This window comes from Lycium barbarum, chromosome 8 (genome assembly GCF_019175385.1).
Source record: "Lycium barbarum isolate Lr01 chromosome 8, ASM1917538v2, whole genome shotgun sequence".
NCBI lineage: Eukaryota > Viridiplantae > Streptophyta > Magnoliopsida > Solanales > Solanaceae > Lycium > Lycium barbarum.
Genome location: NC_083344.1, coordinates 118,819,307 through 118,844,481, shown reverse-complemented (window position 1 = coordinate 118,844,481; position 25,175 = coordinate 118,819,307). Strand labels below are relative to the sequence as shown.

The following is a 25,175-nucleotide window of genomic DNA, read 5'->3' as shown; positions in this document are numbered from 1 at the left end:
TTCGGATAAAATGATTTTTGTTACTCTTGACTCTTAACATATTCCATGCAGACTGATTAGAAAATTGACCATTCTCGGTCAAATTCCAAACTGGATAATCAGATTTGCTATTATCACCAATATAAACATTGCTAACATATTGAGTAATGTGAGGTGGAAGTGTGTTGTTAAGCTTGTTGATGTTCCACTCACCATTTAGAATAAAAGAGTTCACATTAAGTTTAGCAGATTTACCTGGTCCTGGCAGAATTTTTGCGAGTGCACCCATACCTGACCAGTTGTCCCACCAGAAGCTGGAGTCCCCTTTTTGGATTTTCCAGATCATATGTGGTTCTGCTTTGTCCTTGATTCTCATCAAACTTTTCCAGCCATGTGAATCTTTTGAGATTGCCACTTTTCCAACCGGATGTGATCTTCTACAATATTTGGATTTAAGGAAAGTGCCCCATAGTGTGGATTGGGTTCTCAGCCTCCACCATCTTTTAAGGATGAATGTATCGGTGATATCCTGCATTCTCCTCATTCCAATACCACTTTCATCTTTTGGATAGCATAGGTTCTCCCATGAACACCAATGGTATTTATTTTTTTCTTCTTTGGCACCCCAAAAGAAGTTACAAAAATGCTTTTCCATCAGCTTGATAATGCCTTTAGGAGGTTTAATTGCCAAAAGAGTGTAAGTTGGGACTGCCTGCAGAACACTCTTTATGAGGACAATTCTCCCACCAAAAGAAAGCATCTTGCTTTGCCAACCATCGAGTTTTTTAATAATTTTGGAGAGCATGTTATCAAAATAGAAACCTTTTTTTCTTCCAACATAAATAGGACAGCCCAAATAGCTAAAAGGAAAATCTTTATTCATGAAGCCAGTTGTTCTTCTCATCCTATTGATTCTGTTAGCACAAGTATTGGGTGCAGTAATGAAAAAACTCTTATCAGTATTGATCTTTTGCCCAGAAGCTCTTTCATACCTGTTGATTTGTTTCAGAATAAGTTTGATAGATCTGTTGTTGCCAGCAGTGAAGATAACAATATCATCAGCATATGCAAGATGATTAATGATTGGACCATTGGGGTTCATGCTGAAAGGAACAAATCTATCATTGTGCTGTAAGCTATTGAGCAATCTTGAGAGCACCTCGGCAACAATGATAAATAATGATGGAGATAAAGGGTCTCCTTGCTTCAATCCTTGAGAGGAGGTGAAAAAACCTTTTCGCTCACCATTAATGATAGTAGAATACCACACATCGGATATAAGTCTTCTGATAATAGTAGTCCAGCTGTCAGAGAAACCAAATTTGCTCATCACTACAAGTAGGAAATCCCATGACATTCTGTCATAAACTTTAGCCATATCTAACTTGATGATCATGTTACCCCCCTGATTAGTTTGAGACACTCCTTGGGCTAATTCTTGAGCTAGAAGAACATTTTCAGTGATAAGTCTGCCTTTGACAAAACCAGACTGGTTTTCTGAAATGAGCTTATCTAGTAGCGGATTCAACCTAATGGACAAAATCTTAGAAATAATTTTGGCAGTGAAGTTACTTAGACTAATTGGTCTAAGATCACCAAAGTTAGTAGGAGAATCAACCTTGGGAATCAAGATTAGACAGGTATGGGAATAGAACTTAGTTAAGTTCCTTCCTTTGAAGAAATCGTGGACCATGTTTTTAATGTCCTCTTGAATGATAGTCCAGCATTTATGAAAGAAATTCCCATTATAGCCATCTGGACCAGCAGCACTAGAAAGGCTCATATTGAAAACAACATTTCGGATCTCTTCCATATCAGGGATAGCAATGAGGGCTTCATTCTCATCATTATTGATACAGGTAGGGATCACATTGAGAATGTCATGATCAGTGAAGTTGTGGTTGAGATTGAACATGTGTTCAAAATGATGTATAGCAGCCCTTGAGATGCCCTCATCACCTTGTACCCAGTTGCCATTACTGTTTTTAATCCTGTGAAGTTGTAGTCTCCTTCTTCTGTCCCTGATCAAACAGTGAAAGTATTTACTATTTCTATCCCCTTCTTCGGTCCATTTTATGTGGGCTTTCTGCTTTAGAAGCTTGTCTTGCATATCCAGCCATCTAATGTATTCAACATTACCTTTGTTGAGGTCTTCTCTAGTTTGTTCAGTATTAATAGAGCTGTCCAGGTTTTCTAGATCATGCATCTTGGTCTCCCACATATTGACTTCGTCATACACATTACCAATAACATCCTTGGACCATTGACTGAGTTTCTTGCTGAGGATTTTGAGTTTTTGCTGGAGTATCCACATAGGGTTACCGAAAATCCGAACATTCCAAGTTTCCTCCACTAACTGATAGAAATTAGGCTGCTACGTCCTAAAATCCAAGAACTTGAAGTATTTGATACCATTTTTATAGGTATTGTGACAGTTGATTAGAAGAGGTCTGTGATCAGATCCAGTCCTAGGCAGATGTCTAACAGTGTTGTTGTGGAATAGTTGACCCCAAGAGTCATTGATGAACACTCTATCAAGCCTTTTCTAGATTCTTTTCACATGTCTTCTATTGTTGCACCAGGTGAAGTTTGGTGCCATAAAACCAATATCGGTGAGTTCGCAATTATCCATACAACTACTAAAATCTAAGCTCTTAAACATTCTATGAGGTTTGCCACCAAGTTTTTCCGAAGGGTTAAGGATGACATTAAAATCACCACCTAAACACCAAGGTCCATTAACCTGTAGGTAGACATTCTCCAAATCGAGCCAAAGATCTTTTCTTTCTGCAGCAGTACACTTAGCATAAATAGAAGTAATAAAGAAGTGTTTTCCAGAAACACTATGAGACATTTTGATGGTGATTTGTTGATCAGTGTTGGATATGATGGAGGTATGGTAGTTGCTATTCCAGAAGAACCAGATCTTGCCGTTTAAGTTGTTGATACTGTATTGAAATCCAAGGTACTTCATATAGGCATCAATTTTGTTAATGCTTACAAAAGGTTCCAGGATAACAACAATCTCAATTTTATGAATGTGAATGAGTTTTTTTAGCATGTGGATGGACTTTTTGGATTTGACCCCTCTGATATTCCAAAAAATGGCCCTGACCATAAAAAACAAGCTAATGATTTTTTGTTTTCCTTCCAGCATTGGAAGGATATTTTTGTTCAGAGTTTCCAACCTTTTTGTTTCTGTTTTTACCTTTTTTGACCGTGAAGACACCTTCATCATCCTCTTTAACTTCATTAGAATCATTTGGATTCTGTATTGGTGACCAAGCTGTGACAATCTTTCCATCAGGAGAGGAGATTTCTATATTTTGTTTTTGCCCCTTATGGCTCTTGTTTTTCTTCTTTTCCTCAGGATCCAACCTCTTGGTGGCAGTAGTTGGGGTCTGTTTTTGAGGATTTTGCTGAGTGTTGTTTGTGTTCAGAATTTGCTTCTGATGCTGGATTTCCACAGTCTTAGGAGAAGTAACCTCTTGCTCCTGTTGGCTGTCTTCATGTTTCTTCTTGGTAATTTCCTCCTGCTGCTTGTGAGGAACAAGTTCCACCACCAAGTTAATATCAGGCAAAACACTAGTTTCAGGTGGTAGGCTTTCACAGATTCCTTCCTGCTTGTCAGAGTAATTAGACGGGGAAGCACTGTGAGGCATGTTGTGATCCTGCAGGTTGCTGTGAATATTGCTGGATTCTTGAACTTCCTCCCAAGTAGAGGTATTTTCATTGTTTTTTGGTATGCTGTTTTCACCTTCATCTATTTGAGAGATATGCTGCCCAATCCCTATAACTTGAGAGGAGGCTTGGATATTCTTCTCCTTGTCTTGATCATTAACCTTATTATGTTGAAAATGATCTTTCTCTTCAGAGTTAAGGACTATGGGTTGATCACTCTGAACTTTTCTCCCTTTATCAGGAGGCTTATCAGTATCATTCACCATATCATTGGTTTTGTGAGGCTTTTTTCCTTTTGGCTGAAAGAACACAGGTTTAAACACAACTAAGGGCTTCTTTTTAGGGAGCTTTCTCTTATTTTTCTTTGATTTCTGTTTGCCAAATCTCTCTCCCATAGTGATGCCTTGAGTCTCGGTATTTTCATTAATATGTTCAGAATCCTTAGTTTGTTCCTCATTCTTGTGGCTATTTCCATCTTTCTCAGTACCTTTATCTTTCTTTGCTTCCCCCTCAGCTGCTTTCTTTCTTTCCAAAGTTCTGCACTCTATCATTCTGTGACCAAGCTTTTTGCAGTGCTTGCAGTATTTTGGTATCCCCTCATATTCAATCTTTTGCATAAATCCTATTTGAGGGGAATTTTCATGAATCAGACCAACATAAATGGCCTCAGGTTGGGGTTTAAGAAGATCAATTTCCACCCTAATTTTGGCCATACTAGGCCTAGTCCTTCCTTTCGTGGCACTGTCCAGTTCAAGAGGAGTACCTATGGATTGAACTATCTGTTTAATGTAGTGCCAATAGTGCAAATGGTACGGGAGTTTGGGCAACAGAACCCAAACAGGAGCAATACGAATATCTTCCTCTGGTTTGAAATGAGGGGACCATTTTTGAAGCCACATCTGTTGTCCCATAATTTCAATGACCCTTCTATACCAGACTGTGTTAAAGTCAGTCTCGTTGGTGAAGTCTAAGAAAACATTATAGTTATCAAAAACCCCAATGGTAATTGACCCCTTAACCGAGATCAATTCCTTGAATTTAGAGCGTAAGAGATCTATTTGAGGTCTAGGTTTGAGAAATCTACCAACAATTGTGAGTTTGCACCCAGTAGCCATGACGCCATAGTAGTCGGCAACTTGAAACAGCACTGCCGGAGCACCATTGTGGTTTGAGTGGGCAGCCTTAGGGATTTCTTTTTGTTGTACCATACGAGTAGGGGCGGAGCCTGAACAGTGTTGAATAGTAGCAGCATAGGAATTTTTATCTTCAAATGATTCAGTGAAGGGAGTTGTCTGTGTAGCAGTAGGCTTTTTCCCTTCCAGACGCGCCGGACTGGCGTCGTCCGGTGGGTCCATCGAGCCGGCGCGTGGAAGAGACGTCCTTAACGGTAAGATAACGTTATAGTTTAAGAGGAGAGAGAAGAGAGCATATTTTGGAACATACGCTGCCCACGTGATGTTCGACATATAAAGTTGACTAAAATAACCTTAGTGTCAAACACTAAGTTTTTTCAAACAAAACTTATTTCGGGTTCAAGAGCGCGGACTACAACTAGAAGGAGGAATGAAGTGTAGTACGTGCAAGCAAACAGGTCATAAAAAGAATCGCTGCCCCGACAGAAATCAGTAGTTGTTGTTGCTTATTGGTTTTTATGTTTTTATGAGTTAATCATGATTTAAAAATTAAAAAAATCAATAATTTTTTTAATTAAAAACATAACCGAATATGATTTAAATTTAGGCAACGTCTTACCAAGTATTTGTAAAACGCTGAGAAAAAAATATTAATTGTAAAACGCTGGAAAAAAATATTAATTGTATAACGTGGACTGATCCACGTTATACAATTAATATTGTATAACGTGGATCAGTCCACGTTATACAATAATTTTTTTTTTCCGTTGATTAGAAGTCTGACACCGAATTGTTTTTTTGGGGTATATCGTGGGCTGATCCACGATATACCCCTTTTGGTATATTAATTTTTTGTCATACCCTTTTAGTAAAGACCGTGTATTTTTATACCCTTTAGGCTCCGGACTCTAAATTTAAGCATCGTTTCAATTTCATAGGACCCATATTAACATTTTAATAGTACCTGTCTACCTGACTCCGAATAACTAGTTAGCTAGTGGATAAGCTAAGGTGTACTGAGTCATAGGTAATTAAGTAATTGTGATATTTTCATACATATCAAGTACTATAACGTTCGTCATAATTTCCAATTATGTTTTGAGTTAGATTTTGTATGTTATGTATTTCCTCCATTTCCAGTTATTTGTTCAGTTTGTAATTTGCAGTTCCCTTAATAATGCACTACTTATATAGTTACTTTGTTGTAAAATAAGCTCAAACTAAGAATATAAAATATTAAAACAAGAGAACAATATAGAATAAAATAATGTAAATGTCACACCCTAATTTCCCTAGGGTGTGATGGGCACCCGACCCTTACTTAGGGCCGAGCGAACCCTCAGACCCTTAGTGCACACATAAACTTCTTAGACTTTTAAAACAAATAAAGATGAAATACATAGTACAACTTTCAGAAATATTCTTTTTCATCGTTATTCCCAAATCAAACAAAATCTGAAATCATGTAGAATTTATCACATAACACAAAATGACATATCGGCTGATGGAGCCGCTCACAAAACTGACATTCTATACCCACGACTCTGTCTGCAAAGTCTCTAACACTAATCAGAAATCATAGCACATATACTCTGACTCGGCAGCACTCCAGGAGCAAATGGAGCTTGCCAACGCCGCTGGAACATCCTCTATAATGGCTTCAACTCATCTGGCTGTACCTGCGCGGCATGAAACGCAGCCCCCGAAGAAAGAGGGGTCAGTACGAAAAATATACTGAGTATGTAAGGCATGGAATACAGAAAACAGAACCATAATCGAAACAAGCAGTACAAAAGTAAGTACATTTTCAGAATACCAAAATGTTTATTTTTCAGAATGCAAATCGTGTATACCGATGCCATATGTCAAGAGAAGTACAGAAAAATAGGTAGATCATCCAGAGTGCCAAAATGCTTACTTTCCAAACACAGACCATGCGTGCCAACATCGTATGTCATCATATACAGATACATACAACTGATTCATATGTAACATAATAGTGCCGAGGAACGTACGGCCCGATCCATATATAACATATTAGTGCCGAGGAACGTACGGCCCGATTCATATATAACATATTAGTGCCGAGGAACGTACAGCCCGATCCATATATAACATATTATTTTGCTGCGGAACGTGCAGAAGGATAGTACAGACAATACAAACGATATGCAGAATAATAAAAATAACTTACTGGAAACACGAATCATGCATGCCAGGAACGGTATCCGGCCCCTTCCGGGACCCGGGGAACGTGGCGCCACCCTGCCTTTGGCGCCACACACATCATACTCCAGAAGGTTTGCTCCGTAATCTCCGTCACACATCATAATATCACATCATAAGATCAAAATATACATATACACATATATGGTTCGGCGAACCATGAACACATCATAACACCGTAACACATCATACTCCAGAATACATATATGGCACCCGGCCCTCAAGCAAGGGACCCGGCGAACCATGCGCACGATATATACCGGCCCGGGACTCGGCGAAAGAGGTAATAACACATGCACGAGCAGAATAGTGAGAAAGCATATGCATATAAATCAAGACTCGATAGATAAGTATACTTACCGACACCTGAAGGCTCAGAAACAAGTTTCGGGTCAATCCGGTTTAGTATAAGAAAGTTATGAACGTTTGAAGTACAGAACCTTCTATGAACATTTTGAGAAGCCATTTTTGGAAAATCAAAGCAACAATCATATTAGAAACCTTTCGGATATCGTTATGGATCAAATCAGATAGAGCTTTTGGAACCATATGTACGTATCAAAATGTATCAAAGACTCAATGGAATAATCAAACGTACTAGCATTTGAAAATCAAGACATTAGTCATACCACTTATCTTTCGATTGCCATTCGGAAACATATCAAATAGATCTTCGGACATCATAGATACGTATCAGAATCATATGAAACAGCTTATGGAAGTCAAGAACGTTTGTCATCCTAGTGGCTCTAAGAATAGGAATCTTTTTGAAGCCATACATATACGTCATCTGCTTATTTCATAAAGATCATGCCAAAAGAAAGAAAGGGTAAGCCTTAAATACCTGTCCCACGTCCAATTAGCTACGCTTAATTGTCCAAGCTCGCTATCGCTAGTCTACATTCAAGAAGATTGACACGATCATTAGGCTCATTATCATGTGCTTGTCTTAATTCTTCAAATGAGTTCACTTATAACCTGCCGAAATTTCGGCAGCATTTCCCCTGTAACTGCACCATCCCCGAGAATCTAACTCGGCCAATTTATCAACATTCAACAATCCGAGAATTCAACTCGGCCAAATTATCAACAACATTGCCAACAATCATACTAACAACTTCAACGATCAATCCCAAAATATATTCTAACATTAACAACTCTTGTCACACAAGTCAACGACATTTCATTTATATTCAATTTAATCGCATATATTCAAGCTAACACCAATGATTCCACATTCAAATGTCAATCCGAAATCCTTCGTACATGATTCAAGAACACTTTAAGCAATTCACCCGAAACCTTCCAAATTCAACAAGAACAATAACAACACATTTCCTTCTTTCGAATTCAATTACAACAACCCAACTTACAATCTTCCAAACACATGCCTCACTTTCAAATACATGAATTATATTTACAACCTACACATTAGCAACTCTATTCTTATAATTATAAGGAACCATACTAATATCACATTAACTTCTTCCATAATCCGCAAACGATTACAACTTCATCTCCAACCATTAAATCCTCATTTTACATCATAGAATCCACAACACTATAATCAAAATACTAAATAAAACCAATTCATCATATCTACACAATCAACACATACACGACCACACATGGCATATACACGGCCAAACACCAACACACCAAATTTCATGAATTTCCTTCATTTCCACATACAACAACATACACAACCATCCATAACATATAAAAAGAGGATTAAACCTTACCTTTTCCACTTGTCTTCTTACTTGGCTAGAATTATGGACTTGCAACAAAGAGAGGTTTTCTTGCCCCAACAATTATACCACGTTAAAGAGGACCTTTGAATTAGTGGGAATACTAGAAGAAAATATTTTTTTTGGATCAAATTTGGAGGCTCCAATTTTTCTTGCTATGGCCGAATATGGCCCCTTGTTTTTCTCCTTCTCCAAATTTCTTGAGCCTTCTAAGTGGAGGTGATAATATGATGACTTAGTCATCTTTTGGGTATTAATATTAAGCTCCCATATGGGTCAAGGCCCATCCCACATAGTCGGCCACTTGACCCATTTTTTATCAAGCCTAATTTTTTGTTTTTGTTTTGCACTTCATGAAGATTTATTTTCCAAATTTCAAATTTGCCCTTTGCCTTTCTTAATATTTCCACATCATTTTTTTTATAACCAACTTATATACCAAACAAGATCAAAATATATCCTTGTCTTTAACTTGTCGCAATTATCTCAAAATATCCGAATGTGCAAAATACGGGATATAACATCCTCCCCCCTTTAGAACATTCGTCCTCGAATGTTAAACTAGTCTTATAGGGTCTTACAAGCATTTCGGGGAGGTTCTCTTTTATAGTCATCACATATAATTCAATCACCAATCAATATAATCAAATAAGGAATTTAGATTACCTGTAGGCATAGGAAACAAGTGAGGGTACTTATTCTTCATCTCTTCTTCAGCTTCCCAGGTCATTTCTTCCCAGTTATCATTCCGCCACAATACCTTAACAAAAGCCACAATACCTTAACAGTAGCCACATTTTTGGTATGTAATCTTCACTTGATGATCCAATATGGCCACAGGCTGTCCCTTGCTCTTACCGGACCCACAGTATTGCAGTCTCGCTTATCATGCTATAAATATCCATCGGTTTTTGGTGTTCTCCTTTCTTCACCCCCTGTTTCTTTATGTCTTTGTCACTATCCTTTTTAATCTTTCATTCCAAATATTTACCCAAAAATATATGTACGTAATGTTTCTTTGCCAATTATTATCCTTCGCAGTCCAGTTGCGCTTATGGTGACTTATGATCCGAATTCACCTAACTTCTTAGTTCGCAACATCTTCGAGTTCTTACTACAACTTTCTTTATTTCCTTCCCTCACATTTTTCGACACAAGTATACTTGTCTTTGATTTCTTTGTATTGGCGCTCACTTCGTCCTTCGTTATTTCTTGTTGGCTCTCCGGTGGGGATTCCTTACAAATATGATCGAGCATCGCTTCACATCGATGATTCATATAAGTTCATAGCGTATATTCTCATGCTCTGTATAATTAATGGTCCATGAATTATTTTCTAGTATCCGATGAACTCTTTTATTTCACTCATAGGCACTGCGTCCTTTCTTTCCTTCAAAAATTTCCAAACTACCAATCGTTGGTATTTTGTTTAATAGTCGTTGTTGTCCGAAATATCCCTTGAGTCTTATCATTCTCTCCATTATCCTTTATGAACTTAGATTGTAGCCCTTTCTTGCTCTTTTTATCACTCTTTAAAACATGTCGCTGCGTACTTAGGTACGGCGCAAATTTGCCCGATATGAGGGATTCAAATCATGTTCTGAACATATCATAATTCATGTTGGCATGAAGCATTCTCTTAAGGCGTCTTCCATCCTTTCCCTTCATGCCGGCCTCATGGTAAACTCATTGTCAATTCATTTTTACTTCTTTTATGTATTCTCTTGGTATGCTGATATGTTTTGAACTCTGGCCTCGAGCTATTAAATTTCCTTCTTTGAAGTTTTAAATTGTTGCGATTCCCTTTTAAGGCTAATATAATATGCTCTCCCCCCTTTATAAGGGGGCTCCTTATATACCAACAGTCCTTTTGTGAAGTCTTCGTTTATACCTTACTCCTCGTCTTTCTTTCCAACTCTGTGCACAACATATCAAACTTCTTACCATAAGCTTTCCTTTTCATTTTCTGTATACATTATCATTCTTGTCAACATTCCCATATCTTCCTATCCACTATTAATTCTTTTCACCCATTTAGCTTACTTACTTGTAGTGCTTCTTAACTACGCGCTTGTGTTGGGACAGTGCATCCATATTGTCTCGAGCGTCCTGCTACTTGACCTTAGCATAAAATCCTTACAGATTACATTCCCTCTATCCTCGCTCATCGAACCTTTAACCATGTTTATGATGCTGTGACCGAGCGGTCTCCCATGCACGTCCCTTGGATTGCATTCCATTTCCTTTGAGATCAAATCTTCCAGACCTCACATGAATTTTCGCTCCACACCATTAATCTCCCAATCAACAATGTCGACCCATTAGTATACTTTTCCTACTTTCATCGTTAACCTTCCCTAGGTTCCTTCCTCCTCAGACACTTTTCTTTTTTTGCCATTTGTGGCATCGGCTCTGAAATTCGTGAAATTTTTACCTTAAATGCGCAAATCCGTCTTATTCCCAAGTCATCCTTTCAGGAAAGCATTTCCATGTCCGAGGAAACCACATTAATATAGCTGCACATTTTATTCCTCTATATACCTTTCAAGGACCTAAACCTCCTAGCATCGTCGCAAGGCTTAATCATTCTTTTCTTGCTTCACATCCCTCGTCATAGTCACTATTCCTTTAGCCCTACTTATTGGAATCGGTTCTCGAGCCTCACACATTCCTCTTTTATTCTATATTACCACACTTTATCCTTTTCACATGCCTATTTTGAGTTCTTACCCAAATAGTCTCGTGCTTTGCCGGTAATTTCTCTCGGGAGCTTCACTCACTGAGGTTTCTTACCACTCACCTTCTTCCGACATTTTGGTCTCTTTGCCTTCCATTTACTCACTTTCTTTCTTTTCCAAATATCGTTGTATTAGAACTTTCCCAATCTTAACCTGTAGTGGAAATAATAGCAACTTACCTTATAACACTTGCACCATTTATTTTTGTTGTCACTTGAGCTTCGGTACCATTACTTGAGTAATGCCTTCTTTACCGTAGCGCCGGTTGCTGGAACTCACATGTCCACCGATACAATCACATATAAAATATCATACGCATTCATATATATATATATATATATATATATATATATATATATATATAATTACTATCAACTAATTCACAAAATACTTCCAAACGCTATTCAAGCCTATCTTAACTCCAGAGTTGTGGCGCACTTTCTGTCTCTTCTCCAATCTAGCCTGTCTCGTCCTACGCGACCTCTTATGGTCTCCAGCCATTCCATGTACTCCGGTTTCTCTTAGGCCACTCTAGCTTTTCATTTGTCTCTTATGTCTCAATTTATAGAACTTTTAGTTCACTTCCCAGGGGTCACCCATCTTAAAATTTCTCTCACCTCAGCACGCTTAACCTCGAAACTTTGATGAAATCTGATGCCTTAATGCTGATATAATCGCGTCCACTTCCTCGCATGACCTTCATTACATGATCTGGAGCAAGTCGAGGTCTTACGAATTTCGAGACATTTTCGTAACACGTCTTTCTCCTTTACAATTACTATTTTACCCTTTTCGATCCTCAATATTCACTTTTCACTTATATGTGTACTACTCTTCGTCTTAGATTCCTAGATTCCCGATGGTAACAAATATGCCTTCGTCGCCATTACTTGTAAGTATTCGGATATCAGTCTGTTCGGATTCCCACTTACCATTCTTGTATAATAATTTATAGCAAAACTAATTGTCGACTTTCTCTGAATCCTTCAACAGACTTTGCTCTAACTAAACCTCGAACGCTATCCATCTTAATCCTCTGGACTGCTAATCGTCTTTCACACAATTATCTTTCACGCCGTGCCCAAATCCGTAGCTCCTCTAAAACATCACATCCCACTTATTGTCTATTTATAATATTTCCTTTCCACGTTTCCTCCTGTTGGGCGTACCCATCTAAATGATCTAATTTTGAACAATTCTGGCAGAATCTCTTTTACAATTCTCACTATTCAAAATCTGCTCGCAGCAAATACCGACAATACCTCATAGAACATACGGCTATATGTCACATTCCAGCCATCCAGAGCTTCCAGTTTCAGGTAAAAGAACAGAATATATCAAGGCATTACTTCTATAACTTTCCATATCATCACTTCCCTCCTTCCGTCGTATGTAAGGCTTATATAAGAAATTTCATTTTCCTATTACTTGGCTCTATCGCACGATCTAAGACAGAAAGAAGGTCAACAATCCGTAGATGCCCCGTAGCCTCCTGTTTATAAATATGGCCGGCTTCACACCATAAACAGGACTCTACTGGACACGACTTTGCAGACAACCCCTAGGACAACCTGCTCTGATACCACTTTGTCACACTCTAATTTCCCTAGGGTGTGATGGGCACCCAACCCTTACTTTGGGCCAAGCGAACCCTCGGACCCTTAGTGCACACATAAACTTCTTAGACTTTTAAAACAAATAAAGATGAAATACATAGTACAACTTTCAGAAATGTTCTTTTTCATCGTTATTCCCAAATCAAACAAAATCTGAAATCATGTAGAATTTATCACATAACACAAAATGACATATCGGCTGATGGAGCCGCTCACAAAACTGACATTCTATACCCACGACTCTGTCTGCAAAGTCTCTAACACTAATCAGAAATCATAGCACATATACTCTGACTCGGCAACACTCCAGGAGCAAATGGAGCTTGCCAACGCCGCTGGAACATCCTCTATAATGGCTTCTACTCATCTGGCTGTAGCTGCGCGACATGAAACGCAGCCCCCGAAGATAGAGGGGTCAGTACGGAAAATGTACTGAGTATGTAAGGCATGGAATACAGAAAACAGAACCATAATCGAAACAAGCAGTACAAAAGTAAGTACATTTTCAGAATACCAAAATGTTTATTTTTCAGAATGCAAATCGTGTATACCGATGCCATATGTCAAGAGAAGTACAGAAAAATAGGTAGATCATCCAGAGTGCCAAAATGCTTACTTTCCAAACACAGACCATGCGTGCCAACATCGTATGTCATCATATACAGATACATACAACTGATTCATATGTAACATAATAGTGCCGAGGAACGTACGACCCGATCCATATATAACATATTAGTGCCGAGGAACGTACGACCCGATCCATATATAACATATTAGTGCCGAGGAACGTACGGCCCGATCCATATATAACATATTAGTGCCGAGGAACGTACAGCCCGATCCATATATAACATATTATTTTGCTGCGGAACGTGCAGAAGGATAGTACAGACAATACAAACGATATGCAGAATAATAAAAACAACTTACTGGAAACACGAATCATGCATGCCAGGAACGGTATCCGGCCCCTTGCGGGACCCGGGGAACGTGGCGCCACCCTGCCTTTGGCGCCACACACATCATACTCCAGAAGGTTTGCTCCGTAATCTCCGTCACACATCATAATATCACATCATAAGATCAAAATATACATATACACATATATGGTTCGGCGAACCATGAACACATCATAACACCGTAACACATCATACTCCAGAATACATATATGGCACCCGACCCTCAAGCAAGGGACCCGACGAACCATGCGCACGATATATACCGGCCCGGGACTCGGCGAAAGAGGAAATAACACATGCACGAGCAGAATAGTGAGAAACCATATGCATATAAATCAAGACTCGATAGATAAGTATACTTACCGACACCTGAAGGCTCAGAAACAAGTTTCGGGTCAATCTCGTTTAGTATAAGAAAGTTATGAACGTTTGAAGTATAGAACCTTCTACGAACGTTTTGAGAAGCCATTTTTGGAAAATCAAAGCAACAATCATATTAGAAACCTTTCGGATATCGTTATGGATCAAATCAGATAGAGCTTTTGGAACCATATGTACGTATCAAAATGTATCAAAGACTCAATGGAATAATCAAACGTACTAGCATTCGAAAATCAAGACATTAGTCATACCACTTATCTTTCGATTGCCATTCGGAAACATATCAAATAGATCTTCGGACATCATAGATACGTATCAGAATCATATGAAACAGCTTATGGAAGTCAAGAACGTCTGTCATCCTAGTGGCTCTAAGAATAGGAATCTTTTTGAAGCCATACATATACGTCATCTGCTTATTTCATAAAGATCATGCCAAAAGAAAGAAAGGGTAAGCCTTACATAACTGTCCCACGTCCAATTAGCTACGCTTAATTGTCCAAGCTCGCTATCGCTAGTCTACATTCAAGAAGATTGACACGATCATTAGGCTCATTATCATGTGCTTGTCTTAATTCTTCAAATGAGTTCACTTATAACCTGCCGAAATTTCGGCAGCATTTCCCCTGTAACTGCACCATCCCCGAGAATCTAACTCGGCCAATTTATCAACATTCAAGAATCCGAGAATTCAACTCGGCCAAATTATCAATAACATTGCCAACAATCATACTAACAACTTCATCGATCAATCCCAAAATATATTCTAACATTAACAACTCTTGTCACACAAGTCAATGGCATTTCATTTATATTCAATTTAATCGCATATATTCAAGCTAACACCAATGATTCCACATTCAAATGTCAATCCGAAATCCTTCGTACATGATTCAAGAACACTTTAAGCAATTCACTCGAAACCTTCCAAATTCAACAAGAACAATAACAACACATTTCCTTCTTTCGAATTCAATTACAACAACCCAACTTACAATCTTCCAAACACATGCCTCACTTTCAAATACATGAATTATATTTACAACCTACACATTAGCAACTCTATTCTTATAATTATAAGGAACCATACTAATATCACATTAACTTCTTCCATAATCCGCAAACGATTACAACTTCATCTCCAACCATTAAATCCTCATTTTACATCATAGAATCCACAACACTATAATCAAAATACTAAATAAAATCAATTCATCATGTCTACACAATCAACACATACACGGCCACACATGGCATATACACGGCCAAACACCAACACACCAAATTTCATGAATTTCCTTCATTTCCATAGACAACAACATACACAACCATCCATAACATATAAAAAGAGGATTAAACCTTACCTTTTCCACTTGTCTTCTTACTTGGCTAGAATTATGGACTTGCAACAAAGAGAGGTTTTCTTGCCCCAACAATTATACCACGTTAAAGAGGACCTTTGAATTAGTGGGAATACTAGAAGAAAATATTTTTTTTGGATCAAATTTGGAGGCTCCAATTTTTCTTGCTATGGCCGAATATGGCCCCTTATTTTTCTCCTTCTCCAAATTTCTTGAGCCTTCTAAGTGGAGGTGATAATATGATGACTTAGTCATCTTTTGGGTATTAATATTAAGCTCCCATATGGGCCAAGGCCCATCCCACATAGCCGGCCACTTGGCCCATTTTTTATCAAGCCCATTTTTTTTTTTTTTGGTTTTGCACTTCATGAAGATTTATTTTCCAAATTTCAAATTTTCCCTTAGCCTTTCTTCATATTTCCGCATCAATTTTTTTTTATAACCAACTTATATACCCAACAAGATCAAAATATAGCCTTGTCTTTAACTTGTCGCAATTATCTCAAAATATCCGAATGTGCAAAATACGGGATATAACAGTAAAAATGACTTTCTTCTTTTCTTTCAAGTGTGTAGTACATCACATATCGTACCTCTATTTATACTACTCCATAGAGAGGGGGTTACAAGATTGTCTTGAATATGACATTAACCCCTTGAGAAGGTGGGAAAAATATGTGGTTGTGGGAGATGAATTAGGGAGTAGTGGAGGTGTGGTATAACTACACATAATGGTGCACATAATAGTGAATTAACTCCTAGAAGTTATGGACATCCACATTATGATATTTACAACAATCCCCCTTGGATGTCCGATAATGTGCCTCGTTACGCATTATTTGCTGCCTCATTAAAAACCTTGTCAGGATAACCCAATGGGACAAAACCTTGTCCAAGGAAAAAAGAGTGCAGCGCGTATTTTCTCCCCTTGATGAAAAGATCACTTTAGTTCTCGAAGACGACGCATTCCAATCTTGTACATCAGCTTCTCAAATGTCGAGGTTGGTAATGCTTTAGTGAACAGATCCGCCAAATTATCGATCGAGCGAATTTGTTGAATATCTATCTCACCTTTCTTTTCAAGATCATGAGTAAAAAAGAACTTTGGTGAAATATCTTTTGTTCTGTCTCCTTTAATGTATCCTCCCTTCAGTTGAGCATTACATGCAGCATTATTTTCGTACAATATAGTTGGAATATCCCTTTTCAAAAGAAAACCACACATTTTCAGAATATGTTGAGTCATTGATCTCAACCAAACACACTCTCGACTAGCTTCATGAATGGCTATTATCTCCGCATGATTTGAAGAAGTGGCAGCTATTGTTTGTTTCATTGAAAGCCATGATATAGCTGTACCTCCATATGTAAATAAATAGCCTGTTTGAGATCGGGCTTTATGTGGGTCAGACAAATACCTGTATCTGCATAACCGATCATATCTGACTTGGATTCATAAGAATAAAATAATCTCAGATCAATTATTCCTTGAAGATATCTGAATATATGCTTAACACCATTCCAATATCTTTTTGTTGGGGAGGAGCTGAATCTTGCCAATAAACTCACTACAAAACATATATCTAGTCGGGTATTATTGGCTAGATACTTCAATGCCCCAATTGCACTGAGATATGGAGTTTTATCTCCAATGAGCTCTTCATCATTTTCCTTAGGTCGAAATGAATCTTTATTTATGTCAAGCGATCTCACAACCATCGAGGTACTCAACGGATGTGATTTATCCATGTAAAAACGCTTTAAAACCTTTTCAGTGTATGTTGATTGATGGACAAATATTCCATTTGTCAAATGCTCAATTTGTAGGCCAAGACAAAATTTTGTCTTACCTAGATCTTTCATTTCAAATTCTTTCTTCAAACACTCTATAGCTTTTGAAAGCTCTTTAGGAGTGCCAATGATATTCAAGTCATCAACATACACAGTTATTATGACAAATTCAGACCCACACCTTCTTATAAAAACACAAGGACAAATAGGATCATTTTTATATCCTTCCTTTAGCAAATATTCACTAAGACGATTGTACCACATCCGTCCTGATTGTTTCAATCCATATAAAGATTTCTGAAGTTTTATTGAACAGGTTTCTTGCGAACTTTTGTATGCTTCAGGAACTTTGAATCCTTTCAGGGATTTTCATAAAAATATCGTGGCCCAATGAGCCATATAAATAGGCTGTGACAATATCCATCAGTTGCATATCAAGCTTTTCACAAACTGCCAGATTTATTAGATACTTGAAGGTAATTACATCCACCACAGGAGAATATGTCTCCACATAATCAATGCCAGGCCTTTGCGAAAATCCTTGTGCCACAAATAGTGCTTTATATCTTACGACTTCACCTTTCTTATTTCGTTTTCGCACAAACACCCATTTGTACCCCACTGGCTTGACATCTTCAGGTGTTCGGACTATTGGTCTGAAAACTTCACGTTTTTCAAGTGAAGTCAATTCTGCTTGAATTGCGTCCTTCTATTTTGGCCAATCATTTCTCTGTCTATATTCATCATCAAATTTTGGCTCAAGATCCTCATCTTGTTGCATTATCTCAACATCAACATTATATGCAAAAGTATTGTCGACCACAATATCATTTCGGTTCCACCTTTTCCCCGTCGAGACATAACTTATCGAGATCTCTTCACTATCATTATTTTGAAGTATCTGGACCTTCTCTGTGGGCTATCATTTATTATGTCTCGGGCCTCTTCTTGAGCAATTTCCCTCACATGATAATCATCTTGATCATTTATTTCTTTTCTTTTTCAAGGATTTTTATCCTTGGAACCGATTGGTCTACCACGTTTTAGACGTGGCCTGGACTCATTTGCATTAACCGTTTGTCATACCGGGACATCAACTCGAACTGGAGTATTTGCAGCTGGAATATGAGATTTAGTAACTCTTGGAAGATTAGTAAATGCATCTGGCAGTTGATTTGCGACATTTTGCAAATAAATCATCTTTTGAACCTCTTGCTCACATTGATTTGTTCGAGGATCTAAATGAGACAGTGATAATGCATTCCAATCTATCTCCTTTTCCAACTGCTTATGTTCTCACCCTAATGTTGGGTATACCGATTCATCAAAATGACAATCAGCAAATCTTGCTGTAAATAAATCTCCAGTCATCGGTTCTAAATATTTTAAAATTGAAGGAAATTCATACCCAATATATATCCCCAACCTTCTTTGGGGACCCATCTTTGTGCGTTGTGGTGGAGCAATTGGAACATATACCGCACATCCAAAAATTCAAAGATGGGAAATATTTGGCTCCTGACCAAAAGCCAATTGTAATGGGGAGAATTCATGATAACTGGTTGGCCTTATACGCACAAGGGCCGCTGCATGCAAAATAGCATGTCCCCATACCGAAACAAGAAGTTTTGTCCTCATTAGCAATGGTCTAGCTATCAATTGTAGGCGTTTAATCATTGATTCTGCCAGACCATTTTGAGTATGAACATGAGCAACCGAATGTTCAACTGTTATTCCCGTGGCCGTACAATAATCATTAAAGGCCTGAGATGTAAACTCACTAGCATTATCAAGACGAATTTTCTTTATCTCATTATCTGGAAATTGTGCTCTTAACCTTATTATTTGAGCTAACAATCTCGCAAAAGCCATATTGCGAGTTGATAATAAGCACACATGTGACCATCTTGTAGATGCATCAATCAAGACCATATAATTTTTAAATGGTCCACATCAAGGGTGAGTTAGCCCACATATATCACCTTGTATACGTTCCAGAAATGCGGGGGATTCAATCCCAACCTTAGTTGCTGATGGTTTAATAATCAATTTTCCTTGAGAACAAGCAGCACAAGAGAATTCCTTAAATTGAAGAATCTTTTGGTTCTTCAAAGTATGCCCATGTGAATTCTTAATTATTTTGCGCATCATACTAGAACCGGGATGGCCCAACCGGTCATGCCAAATGATAAAATCATTAGAACCATTAAACCTTTTATTTACTACAACATGTGTTTCAACTGCACCAATACTTGTATAGTACAACCCGGAAGAAAGTACGGGTAATTTTTCATGCACAAACTTTTCCCCAGCTTTCATTGTAATAATATAAAGGTACTCAACCTTTCCTTCATTGGCAGTCTCAACATGATAGCCATTATGGCCAGTGGCGGAGCCACAGCCCGGCAAGGGTGTTCAACCGAACACCCTTCACCGAAAAATTATACCGTGTAGACATGTAAATTATTATATATTACAGAGATATATTACATATTGAACACCCTTAATAAATAGATTATACGAATTCGAACACCCTTAACAAAATTCCTAGCTCCGCCACTGATTCTGGCGAATAACCTTGAAACTTAATAAGTTTCTTCGAGATTCGCTGCAATATAGTGCATTACTAATGGCCAATATTGTTCCTCCATGTAGTAATAAGGTCGCTTTTCTAGAGCCCTCAATTAATTTTGTACTACCAGATATTGTATTAACACAAGCCTTTTTCATAACCAAATGGGAGAAATATTTCTTTTCTCTTAATACAGTGTGAGTTGTAGCACTATCCAAAAGGCACATATCTCCATTACTCATCTTGGATCCTATTGAAGACTGGAGAATTTTATTTATCTTCATAAAAATAAAAATACATCGTAAGAAATACGAAACTAACAACAGAAAACTTAAGTGCTAATCCTTGAAAATAAAACAACATAGAGAACTTAAGTACTTCTCGAAAATGAAACAACATAAGGACAACTTAAAACACATAAATAAAAATAACAACATAACACATTCCCCGGTGAAACAATCAAATCTCAATTTTGATCTCCAAAGAAGTCTTCAACTTCCAAATGAGTAATATCATCAAGCCCATCAAAATCATCATCTTTCAAAGCCAAATTAGCTTCAACATTATCATCATATTTTCGTGAAGGCCCTGCCTCATCGTCATTTTTTAAAGTCATGTGTGACTCCACCCGGGCATTAGCAGAAGAGGCACCACCTCTATTTGCCTTTCTTTTGAAGGAATTTTGATAAATCCTGGCAAAATGTTTAGGCGCCCGACATTCATTTTTCCAGTGACCTTTCAAACCACAACGATGACAGTTGTTCCTTGAAGGATTGCTTTGATAACCCATATTGTTCTCCCTTTTATGGTGACCACCATCACGACGATTATTATATCATCCCTTGCCCCTGCAATGCCCACGTTCATAATTATGGCCCTGATTATTTTGTCTTCTTTCGACTGGGCCATGTGTTGCTACCACATTCACTTCTGGGAATGGAGCAGTTCCAGTGGGACGAGTTTCATGATTTTTCAATAAAAGGGTATTATGCTGCTCAGCCACAAGAAGACATGAGATCAAATCGACATGCTTTTTAAAACCCCTTTCATGGTACTGCTGTTGTAATACCATATTGGAGGTATGAAAAGTCGTAAGAGTCTTTTCCAACATATCCTCGTCAGTTATATTATCCTCACATAATTTCAATTGGGAAGTAATTCTATAAACAACAGAGTTATAATCACATACAGTTTTAAAATCCTGTAACCGTAAGTGAATCCACTTATAACGAGCCCTGGGCAATACAGTTATCTTAATGTGGTCATACCTTTCCTTTAAACCAGTCCACAATTCAAGTGGATCTTTCACTGTCAGGTATTCAACATTCAATCCTTCATCCAGATGATGACGAAGGAAAATCATTGCCTTCGCTTTGTCCTGACTCGATTCTGTATTATCCTGGGTAATCGTGGCACCAAGACCTCTGGCGTCTAGGTGAATTTCAGCATCGAGTACCCATGATAGGTAATTCTTTCCAGAGATATCAAGTGCCACAAACTCAAGCTTCGACAAATTCGACATGATGATCAAAACTTTAATCTTTGAGCGTCGTGCTGATAACGTGTTGTAAAGCAAGCTCAAAGTAACAACATAAAATATTAAAACAAGAGAACAATATAGAATAAAATAATGTAAAGATGACTTTCTTCTTTTCTTTCAAGTGTGTAGTACATCACATATCATACCTCTATCTACTTCATAGAGAGGGGGTTACAAGATTGTCTTGAATATGACATTAACCCCTTGAGAAGGTGGGAAGAATATGTGGTTGTGGGAGATGAATTAGGGAGTAGTGGAGGTATGGTATAACTACACATAATGGTGCACATAATAGTGAATTAACTCCTAAAGTTATGGACATCCACATTATTTACAACATACTTCATTAAGTTACCCTTATTAAATATGATACATTGTTAATTTTGCATACCTTAACATTTTGAGTTCCATCAGCTTCCATTCTGATGTTTGGAACACATTCCTAAAGTTATGCTCTAGTTACAAGTTAATCTTTAGGATTGTAGAATCGATTTTGCGAGTCTTGCATCGGCGGTTTATATATTGAATATTGGGTTTGATTGTAGCGTCTTTAATTTGTGATTGATAATGTTAGGCTGCATTTGTTTTTATTAAGATTAAAATGTCTGAATTTGAATATACATCTGAATATTAAGTTGCTGTCTATAGATCTAAACACTGAGTGAATATGACTATTTGATTTTTTAAGCATCTGAATGGTATAAATTATTTGTACATAACATGAATATATATAAAATTCAAATAAAATATCAATTATACATTACATTTAAAAATTATTAGAAAAAAATTAATATAAACAAAGTAAAATTATTATTTGATAAGAAAAATATTTGAATATATAAATTTCAAACAATTATATCTCATAATATAACTTAGAGAATATTAAGTAGATTACACGATAACTACAGAAAGTAGTGGACAATATGGCTACTTGTGGGATTAAAGTAATAATAAAGCTAATCTTTTTAGTATGCACTCATCGCTAATGCAAATTATGAGTAAAAAGAGTAACAATAACGAACTAATAATTGGATAATGGAGTATAGGGTTTCAAACAAATATTTGAAAATATTTATTTATAAAATTAAAAAAAAGAATAGCACTTTAGCGAATCAAGCAAGCAGTAAAAATATTGTGACTTTCACAAATTAGATAAACAAAATACCTGAATAACCTATTGATACTTGGACAAAGAAAGGAAGTGCACTTAGGAGCCACATCTGAATAGCTTTAAGAGTTAAGTCTCTTTCACAGATCTGATCGAATCAGACATGTTAAGACCCAATAAGTGATAAAATTTTAATTAAAATAAACGCATTTAATGGGCTGAAATCTGAATGATTCAGATTGAGATCTCCATTAAGTGAAAACAAATGAGGCCTCAGTGGATATTATGTGCATCGCAATGAATATTTGATTCATGATTATGAGAATGCTCTTGGTCCAAAGAAGACTTTGTCCTACAACCGAAATAGAAATCGGGCATTCAGTGGATATCTTTTATAAATAGACTTGCAACACTAATTTTGCCGAACTACTTTCCATATGATCTCGAACTTTAAACATGTTTTAACTATATAATAGGGAAGTCCTTCCTTTAATTTTTTTTTTTTTTTTTAAAAAACTTCTCTAATTGTAGAATTACAGACACTTTTCGTCTACACACGTACATTTAAATTTGGGGTCGATCAGTTCGATCTATTTTTGTGAGTTGTATCAAAAATCAAAATATATTCTAATTAACAGATAAAAGATATCCTCTGTAAGTGTGTAGTATATGTCCTCTAGAGAATAAAAAGTACTAAAAAACAAATATGCTTTAATTCAAAAATAATAGAACGATTAAAATAAAATGATGCAGTGATACATCTTAGAAAGGAAAGGCAAGATCATATGATATAAAAAGCCACACTTACTTATCGTGTCAAATAGTTGATTACAAGCATGAAGCATTAACCATACGGCTTCAATTTATTTTCTTGGGGCTATAGATGTATACACTCGATGCGGATAAATTTTTTCCCTTAACCAACTCGGGGAATTTGTACAACAAAATCCAACACATTAATAAAAAGACGAACTCGATCACATCTAAAATCTTGTGTTACTAGAAAACCGTTTTGTACACTTGGAACATTAGTTAGTCTTGAATTTTCCTTCTGAATTATTTCCCTAGCCAACTTTGCTGGTACCCCAAGAAGTTCCGGCCATGTATCTTTTCTCACTCCTGTAATATGTTATATATATATGAAACAATATAAAAAACATTACACTCAAACAATTAGGTAATGATATATAGGAATAAATTAAGAAGCAAGAGATGAATAGTTTTTAAAACCAAACCTGGGCAACCGGACTGCGCCGTGAGAGGTTCAAAGACTGTCCATATAAAATAATTTACATTAATTTTTTCTGAATAAATAGAAATAAATGTTAAAAAAAAATCTATTAAAAATACGTGAATTTCTGACGAACATTTCAGTCGGAAACCCGTCTGAAATATGTAATTTTCGACAGGAATCCATAAGAAGACGTTTCCAACAAGTCAATTTCCGTCAAAAAGTCGAGTTTTTTATTTTTTTATTTTTTTAATAGTGAAAGTATAAAAATAAATGCGGGAATTTAACGAGAGGGAAATAAGGGCTAACGTACGTGATGCGAGAAGCAAGAAAGCAACCACGAGAGTTAACTTCTCCATAGTCTTTTATCTAAACCTCTTGGCTTTGATGTGTTAGATTCATTTGGTTAAATGGGGATATTTATAGGCAGTTAGTGCCTGAATCACATGAGCTACTTGTTCATCTAAGCAAATCATATTGTCCGCTAATTTAATGTTGAAGATAAGCTTGATGAGTTACCGACTATGTTTTGTATTTGTTGATATTTTGCACCCGTTGACGTTCACTGATTTTTTTTTTTAGAAGTTGAATGTTCTGCAAAATTAATTCCAGCTAGACTTAGTATTAAAAAAAAAAAAACTATAAGCAAATGGTCCATATGGATAATACTAATGTCACTATTAAAGAGGGTGAATTTCTGACTAACGTTCACATCGGAACATCATTAGAATTTAGAAATAGGAAAGTTTCAACGGACGAAGGTTTTATAATTGCAACTCACATTTTTTAATAGTGCGTCAAGATTAAGGCTGAATTATGAATGGTTGGTTATACTAATTTTAGTATTTGCCATGAGCCGTTCTTTAGAAATGTGTGTCAGTAGAAACTGTAAAGAGTTCATAGAGTGTTATGGATTCCCAAATCATTATATAGTGAATTGATTTAAAGGGAATACATTAGACATTGATTATTCATATAGAGGGCCTCAACTAGTTTTTGATCGAGAATACTTATCGTTATAGTTGTTGTGGAATGTTTTACAAAATCATTATTTATCTTGTTTACATTATTTTTCAGCCTATAAAATGTTTATCAAGTCAAAAAA

General features: G+C 36.9%; 2 protein-coding genes across 2 annotated transcripts; both read right to left on the bottom strand.

The window, feature by feature from the left end:
• Positions 1-21,026: 21,026 nt before the first annotated feature.
• LOC132608216 (uncharacterized) lies at positions 21,027-21,713 on the bottom strand. The gene has a single exon (XM_060322278.1). It carries the CDS (start codon positions 21,711-21,713, stop codon positions 21,027-21,029), a length of 687 nt encoding a protein of 228 aa, XP_060178261.1.
• A 1,912-nt stretch (positions 21,714-23,625) lies between these two features.
• On the bottom strand, positions 23,626-24,517 carry LOC132605350 (trypsin inhibitor 1-like). Its single transcript, XM_060318524.1, has 3 exons — positions 24,384-24,517; positions 24,075-24,110; positions 23,626-23,958 (listed from the first exon to the last, which is right to left on the bottom strand). The coding sequence occupies exons 1-3, from the start codon at positions 24,427-24,429 to the stop codon at positions 23,756-23,758; spliced, it is 285 nt and encodes a 94-aa protein (XP_060174507.1). The 5' UTR covers positions 24,430-24,517; the 3' UTR covers positions 23,626-23,755.
• Between the last annotated feature and the right edge of the window lie 658 nt (positions 24,518-25,175).

Coding starts and splice junctions, on each gene's coding strand:
- LOC132608216 (XM_060322278.1), bottom strand. CDS start 21,713: ATGTCGAATTTGTCGAAGCTTGAGTTTGTGGCACTTGATATCTCTGGA.
- LOC132605350 (XM_060318524.1), bottom strand. CDS start 24,429: ATGGAGAAGTTAACTCTCGTGGTTGCTTTCTTGCTTCTCGCATCAC. Junction 24,111..24,383: donor TTTCTTGCTTCTCGCATCAC/GTACGTTAGCCC, acceptor TTATATGGACAG/TCTTTGAACCTCTCACGGCG. Junction 23,959..24,074: donor GGCGCAGTCCGGTTGCCCAG/GTTTGGTTTTAA, acceptor AACATATTACAG/GAGTGAGAAAAGATACATGG.